Source organism: Gymnodraco acuticeps, unplaced genomic scaffold (genome assembly GCF_902827175.1).
Source record: "Gymnodraco acuticeps unplaced genomic scaffold, fGymAcu1.1, whole genome shotgun sequence".
NCBI lineage: Eukaryota > Metazoa > Chordata > Actinopteri > Perciformes > Bathydraconidae > Gymnodraco > Gymnodraco acuticeps.
In genome coordinates, this window is record NW_022992053.1 from 576,397 (window position 1) to 584,326 (window position 7,930).

The 7,930-nt window shown below is 46.6% G+C and overlaps 1 protein-coding gene across 1 annotated transcript; it reads right to left on the reverse strand.

The window, feature by feature from the left end:
- Window positions 1–4,017: 4,017 nt before the first annotated feature.
- On the reverse strand, window positions 4,018–7,737 carry si:dkey-251i10.3 (uncharacterized protein LOC553498 homolog). The gene has a single exon (XM_034202091.1). The coding sequence runs from the start codon at window positions 7,651–7,653 to the stop codon at window positions 5,293–5,295; it is 2,361 nt and encodes a 786-aa protein (XP_034057982.1). The 5' UTR covers window positions 7,654–7,737; the 3' UTR covers window positions 4,018–5,292.
- Between the last annotated feature and the right edge of the window lie 193 nt (window positions 7,738–7,930).

Below are 7,930 nucleotides of genomic sequence, written 5' to 3' on the forward strand. Positions count from 1 at the left end.
AAAAAGCCATTTTAGTTTGGAATAAAAACTGACTGCAGACCTTCAGTGCCTTTTATACGATGTGAACATGACTACTACTTACTATTATCAGACTCCACAGAGAATCATTGATGCCTTTACAATGAATGAATTATCCAATGAGATGAATTGGCAGGTTCCATACACTGTACTACTCATAGTCCCATGGGAGACTCACTTAACCCCAATAATGAGAGTGATAAAGGAAGTCTGGTAGGCAAGAGGAGGGTACGGGGGCTTTCGATTAGTTGTCAAGGGCTACTGGAGGCCCCCTGACGCAACCAGAGATCAGCCAGGGATTCAATTCATCATCCTGCCTGTGCCGAAGCGCTAAGGGCCTTTTCATTATCACGCTACGGAGTCCCACTGTCGGCTCCTTCAGTTTAAATGTGAGTGATGGTGACGGAGGGGTGGGGCCGGGCCCTCGTCATAAATGTCCTCCCCAATGGACCGTTGCAGGTCCCAGCTCCAAAAGAATAGGCCCTGTGACCTTTCTGTCGTCTATAATTAACCCCTAACCCTCCGCCCCCGCCAATCCCCAGAAAGCCATGATGTGGGAGATGCTGTTTGCCAAGCCTCTCTTACCTCGGCCCCCGAGTCCCTCACTGCGGGCAGAAGAATACACTGTAGAAAGGGTAGGGGGGCAACAAAGGAAAATGGCTGCTGCTCTTGTATTCAGTGATGTGTTACATGTCAGGGATGACCTGAGTAATCTGCATTATAAGGCTGACATGAGTGAAATCTTTTTAAATGTACCTACTTATGCACATTTATCCACCAAAAGATCTGAGAAAGATTAGACTCAGGGCAATAATGACATACAGACTGTGTGTGTGTGTGTGTGTGTGTGTGTGTGTGTGTGTGTGTGTGTGTGTGTGTGTGTGTGTGTGTGTGTGTGTGTGTGTGTGTGTGTGTGTGTGTGTGTGTGTGTGTGTGTGTGTGTGTGTGTGTGTGTGGTGTGTGTGTGTGTGTGTGTGTGTGTGTGTGTGTGTGTGTGTGTGTGTGTGTGTGTGTGTGTGTGTGTGTGTGTGTGTGTGTGTGTGTGTGTGTGTGTGTGTGCTAGCAGGTACTGACATTTACCACAACATCCAACAATCAAATTGTTGTTACCAAAGATGTCGGCTAAAACCCAAATCACAATAGCAAGTCAATTGTTCCCTAAAGGCCGGAGCGGACACATGTACATAATGACATTTGAGGACGCACACAGGGACAATTTCAAAAGAAGAATCACACAAGGACCAAATGAGACATAGAATGAGGAAGCTTTTCTCTGCCTTCTGCAGCAGTCATGGAAGAAAAGCATCTCTCATCTACAGACAGTGCAACAGAGAGGAGTAATTTGTGGAGCATGATTGTCTGTGCAATTTCTTGGAACCTCGAGGAGGAAATGCAAATGCCCTGTAGCTGGAAGAACCATGGAAGCTTTGCCAGCATGTGTGTGGCATATTGAATGGTAATGACAAAGCAGGCTATATCCCCTTGTGAGCAAGCCTGCGGAACAATGATTACAGATTGGTTGATGTGTCCTTAGCATCACAAGGGACTCTGATTCTAATGCTAATCAGAGCTGCTGCCCGTTGAAATGTATCTGTACTCGCAAGGCAGGGGGAAATAAGACGGAATATCCCTGTTAGACTGTCCATTTATCATGAGGAGCTGCTTGTTTTGATATTTTAGCCCTCAGGAATTTAGAGAGGGGCTTTTGGCAGGCTTAGCCTATTGCACCACCTGCTGGCCTTAGGCTGGTACCAGTATTACCTCTATGTTTTTGTTCCAGGGCATTTATTGTGCATAACATGTTGACGTATAGGCTGACAGTATTCTGCGTCATTTAATTTGTTATTATAGTTGGAGAGCCTGTGAAACCGCCTCACATTGCTCCGTAAGAATGTACGAATGGAACTCAGTGGGATTCATCTCTGTTTCAGGTTTTAACTCCCCCCGCTCAGCCTGCACCAGTCACACAGTCTCCCCCCCCCCCCCCCCCCCCCTTTCCTCACTGAATGTACTTTATTTTCATTCCGGGGAGAGAAACAAGAAGGAGAGACGAGACACAGTGATGCTCAGCTGCACACTCAATGTAGGTTAATGGAAGGGAGGAGAGTCTGAGCTCAGGCCGGCTCTGATTGGCTGGCCCGGTGGACGTGCAGCTTCTCCGCAGCACAACCTGTCACTGTTGATCATGGGCCATCTCTTAACAGCCAGCAGGGCTATCAGAGAGGTGAGTCCATTGCTATTCAGGACGAAACAGATGATAAATCATTTGTACATAATTAGTGCTCAGCAAGGTTACAACTGACACGTGTTTTCATCTTAATTAGGAGGGGGATTTGTTCCATTCATTTAATTTGGTGTGCATGAGCGCCTCTGCACCTAACTAAGTTAATCTTACACCTGTCAGGGTACGCATGGAGTCGGGCCTTGGATTACAGGGGGATGTGGGTAATAGTCCTCCATCAGATTGTATCACAAACAGACTTGCAAAATCAAGTGGACTTTGGTGACAAATAAGACTGCCAAATCTACTGTTAGTGCATTTAACGGCACTTTATAATACTTCAATCAGTTAGGAATTACTGCATGCTTTTAAATAGTTAGGTAACCCATGCTTCTGTATCATCTCATACAGCTTTTCAGCCAACTAATAAGGCATATACATGCTCCTTCATCCTAGAACAAATATTTAAGCAGATCTTACAAATGGGCTTTATGGGGAAAAACGTGTTCCATCATGGAGGTTGTAGGCCCACACCCCAGCTCTCTGATTTACAGCCACAGCAGCCTTCACATATCTGAGCGAGAATCACTGTCTGTTCTCGATGCAGTCCAGTGGGCAGCAGCAGCCAGTCCAAGGACTAGGTCTCTTTTCTTTGTTGAAAGCTGTATGAAGCTGTAGTAATTGCCCCAAAGAGGAGGTTCGATAGAGAATGACTGATTTAGTAACTATAGGTTTCTAATGGAATTCTCCAATGCCTCTTGGGCACTCAAGCTGACAACCATTACCTGAACTGATGCATAGTCCATTACGGGATTCCTCTGCTTTAATAGAGTGCCTATCACATGAAATACAGAGATGTCAGGTGCCAAAGCATGCACTCTCACCCATGTGTGAAGGTTTAACCCAACTGTAAATGCTTTCCTTCTAGACACTGCTGCCGTATACATTGAATATCTACATATAAAGCACATTGTAAGATGTTGCTGTTCCACTCCTAACGGCCGGCCCCAGTTTACAACCTTCAGAATGGTGTCAGTGAAACATGTGATCCAGCATCCTGTGAAATAACCATGCCGACTTTAAAACTCCTCTGCTTAACGGAAGGAATAAACACCATGTCAAGTGACAAGCTTGAAAGCACTACACAGCGATGTGAATCCAACCCTTAGGGCAACACAATAGCAAAGGATGCCAGGGTTTTATTTTTTCATTAAACATATATTTAGTTTTGAGTTATTAGTTCATCATTAAAAAATAATCAATGAATTGACTTGTTTGGTGAATGTATGTCAGAAATGATAGATAATGCCCTTTACCTCCAACATGAGGTCGTTTAGTCCACTGCCAGGAACCAGGACATATGTTACTATGGCAACATCAAGACAAGGCAAACCACTGTACTAACCTTGTACACAATGTCTTGAAAAAAGTCAAATTGTTTGTGACAAACTATTTTCTTTTGATGGACAGAAGAAGTTGACTTCAATGGAATTGATGAATTGAAATAATACAATATGAAAATAGCTGGGTATTAGGTTTGTAAAGTGAATTGTGTTAGTGCCAGTTGGTATCAACACCAGGCAAAGCAGATGCTTTGTGATCGACCTCACTTTGGGGGCATGGAACATGGCTGTCTATGAACTCTGTAGTCTCAGCAAACAGAACGAGTCAGCACTGATGCCTTCAGTGTTACCTAAAGAGGTGATGGTCCAAAGGAAGAGAAGGGTCACATCATTGGATTTTTGAACTGAGGCCTTACATCTGTGCAAGAGTTATTATTTTGGGACAAAAGTTATTTATTTGTGACAAAAAAGACACAGCCATATTGAAATGAGTTCATATCAGATTAATACATGTTTTTAAAGCTCGGTTGGATGCTACAAAATCAGATGCTGTTGGTACCTGTACATGTGGTTAAATATGTAAATTGTAATCCCTGTACATTTTGCTGTATGATGTCCTTTTGTTGTTCTGTTGTTTATGTCTTCTTGTGGAACCTACTGCTGCAGGTCTCCCTTGAGAAAGAGATCATTGATCTCAATGGGATTTTACCTGGATAAATAAAGGTTTTGAATTGAATAGAATGAGTCAATAACAAACCATGAACACATTGTAGTTATAAACAGATCCAGTTGTAATATTGCTGCTGTTTAGGATCAGTCCTGACTGATGTTCTACTCCTCTTGACTGATCACAGGTCAGTGCTGCTGTGTGATCACAGTGACAGGTCTTACTGGATATTCCTCTTATGTTCATGGTGGTATATTAGCTAAACCCAACAATACATTTGAACAGTGTCTGTCATAAATACACTACTTGATAATAAAGTATGTACTTTGAGCAGTTCATCTGCTGTATGTTTCCAACCTACTTCATCTCAGAGGAACATATTGTACTTCCTACTCCACTCTTCATCTTACAGCTACACTTATTACAGATCCAGCTATCAGACATGTACAATAGGCATCTTTTCAAACTCAATATATATTCCTACCATAAATGGAACTAATACAGTAGGTGGAATGTGTTCAGGTATCAGTACACACCAAAATATCAGTAATGATACTTAAAAAAAGATCATACATAGACCTATATTAATAAAGCATTTTAGAACAGTCATTATGGTTTATGAAATGTTATTAATTATGGCTGTTAATACCATTATTGTATTTATACATCATCAGCTGGGAACTACCACAATTCATTCTTTTTAAAAACGACAACTTATGCTAAAAGAAAGCACAGGAAGCAGATAGAGTTTGAGTCCATTTACCACTTTCAGACAACACGATACAGGGAGTACACAGCATCAGGCAGCAGGAAGGTGCTTTACTAAATCACCAGCTGTTCTCATCTAAGCCCAATGACACCATGTGCTTCACATATTGACCCTTCTCAGTTGACTTTCAGCATTGATTTGACATATCTATATAACATGAAAAGCTTAAGCAGAGAGGGAATCTGAGTAGTGCAGCTGTCATGACAACCTGCTGTGCTGGCTGCTTTGCTTTACATTGACTTTTACCCAGTGAGCATGTTGACAAGAACTGTTGCTAACGTTTTCTCTTCCATGAGTCCACATGACTAGTGCTCCCTGCAGACACCTGCTTCTTGTCCTTCAGCAGCTCCTCACGGGACATGGGCTCGATGATGGCGCCCAGCTGGGTGACCACCTTGGGCTTGCTGATCTTTCTGACAGTCTGCTCTGTGTTCCAGGTGCGACCCAGCGGAGCGCGGATGGTGCTCTCAAACTGCGCGTGGTTCTGGAAGGGAAAGGGCAGCGAGTTCACCTGATGGAGGCTGATGGAGCTGTTTCTCTTCTCTGACATGATGATGCTGGGGAGACATTGGTCTCTCCTTGGAGGGGGGGGGGCCGTCTTAATCCTGAACCTCCTCCGTTTGTTGCGGGAAGGCTTTAGGTTTGTCCCTCCCCACTCGCCCCAACCAGGAAGAGTCAGGTCCACAACCTGCGGCTTCGCTGCATCCTCCTGCTTCCTCTTGTCCTTAAGGAAGTCTGCCACCACGTCATCTCCGGCAAAGGCCTCTTTAATGAGCCCCCGTTGGTCAAGCTTGTCCTCCGAGTCCTCCGTGTCCTCCATGGTTGGGGCGAGAGGAACTTTGATGACTTTTGTTTCTTTGGTGAGAACTTCTTTCAGCTCGATCCCCCGCTTTCTTTTCCTGGTTGTGTCAGCCTGTGGAGCTACAGAGGGCAGCTGTTCTGTAGCAGGGGCCGGCTGACTGAGGAGCTCCATGTCCTCCAGAGTCCTGACCCTCACCAGCCCCTCCTCCAGCTGGGCTGAAGGGTTCGTGTCTGCAGCTCCCTCGGGCATCTCAGCTTCCCGACTGCTGTCTGCTATTCCCTGGAAAAGGCTTGTGAACTCTGACAGCTCCTCTTCCTCCTGGTCAGGTACTTGTGGCTCCTCCTCTTCCTCCTGGTCAGGTACTTGTGGCTCCTCCTCTTCCTCCTGGTCAGGTACTTGTGGCTCCTCCTCTTCAGGTACAGGTGCTGTGACAGCCTCGTGAGCCTGACGCCGTTTCCTCCTGCTGTCAAACTCCCTGAGGAGGGTTTCCTCTTCTGTTTCCACAACCTCTTCCTCCTCCTCCTCTTCCTCGGCTGGATTTCCCACAGCTCCAGGCCCCTCGGTTATTAGATCCATATTTTCACTTAACTCTTTTTCAGCAGGGTCCTCAGACAGCTTTCCTCTCATCCAGGGATTGGAACAATGTAGTCCTTGCTCTGCATCATTTACAAAATCAGGCAGCACCTCTTCATCCACTGCTTCCTCCTCTTCCTCTTCCTCTTTATTCAGCGCAGTCACCAGCTTCTGGGTCAGCTCCTTGTTCACCTCCAGCTGCTGCTGCATGGCTTTGCGAGCCCCCTCATCATATTTTGCCATGATGACCTTTGACTTGGCCCACTTGCCACTGTTCTGGTGCTTCAGAGACATCCTCTCCTGCATCCTGGCCAGCTCGATCTTACTCAGCTCCTCCAAGGCAGCGGCGGGGTCCGTCTTCACCATCTCCTCAAACTTCTTCAGGAACTCTTTACGCTTTGCCTTGTTCTGCACTTTGTGGTATTTTTTGCTCTTGATTTTTCTCTCTCTCCTGGTCTTTGCCTCGTAGTAGGACTGCAGAGCCCGGGCTTTCTGCAGCTCTGCTCGGCGTATCTTGGCCTCCTCCAGGCTCATGGCCCTCATTGAAGCCTCCTCTGCAGGGGTCAGGATGGGGTCATTGATGGGCTGCTTGTTTGCTGAAAGGAGGGCAAATATCTCCTGCTCGAGCGGGGTTTGTGCCTTCCACCCGGTCACCATCCTCTCCATTGGCCTAGGACCCGTGGGCTCCTTGTCCAGGGGGAAGACCAGCTGCTCAGCCCTCTGGTTCTGTTTGATGATGTCTTTCCACCGGGTCACCTCTGTGGAAGCCTTCCGGAAAGCCACATCTCTTTGAATCCTCTCACTCTCCTGCTTGCTGAGGGGGCACTCAATGGTCTTGTTAGAATGCTGCAGGTTCTTCAGCTGCTTCTTGGTCTTGGCAGGGACAGCGGAGGTTTTCTCCATTGACCCGATGAGGTCCGAGAGATCGATCTTATCGCCCTCTCCCTCGGCGTTGACGGTAAACTCCGACATGAGGACGGCTGCCTCGGATCTCTCCCCCAGCTTCTTCTGCCTCTTACCTCCCAGAGCGCTGATGGCTTCGAGCAGCTTTTGGCGTTTTCGTTCATCCTTGCCGCCGCCGTCCTCCTCCTCCTCCTCCTCCTCCTCCTCACTGCTGATATTTCCGTCTTCTTTACTGAGAAACTCATCGTCGCCATCGTCGTACACCACATCTGGCTTCACCTCTGCGATCTTCTCCGTCACCGTGGAGCTCTTCCTGACGCTCTTCCTACTCACTTTCTTCTTAGAAACTTTAGCCATGTTGGAGTCACCACCGCTGGAGTGAAGTGGTCTGTACACACGTGTGCCGTAAACCGAGCCGTTGTCGTGTTGTGGCCGCAATGTGAGCAGTACTGTCGCAAAATATCTGGCAGTGTTTTGTCTCTCTTTTCTCTCTCGCTCTCTCTCTCTCTCTCTCTCTCTCTCTCTCTCTCTCTCTCTCTCTCTCTCTCTCTCTCTCTCTCTCTCTCTCTCTCTCTCTCTCTCTCTCTCTCTCTCTCTTTTCTCTCTCGCTCTCTCTGTCACCTAAATGCAAACG

Coding starts and splice junctions, on each gene's coding strand:
- si:dkey-251i10.3 (XM_034202091.1), bottom strand. CDS start 7,653: ATGGCTAAAGTTTCTAAGAAGAAAGTGAGTAGGAAGAGCGTCAGGAAG.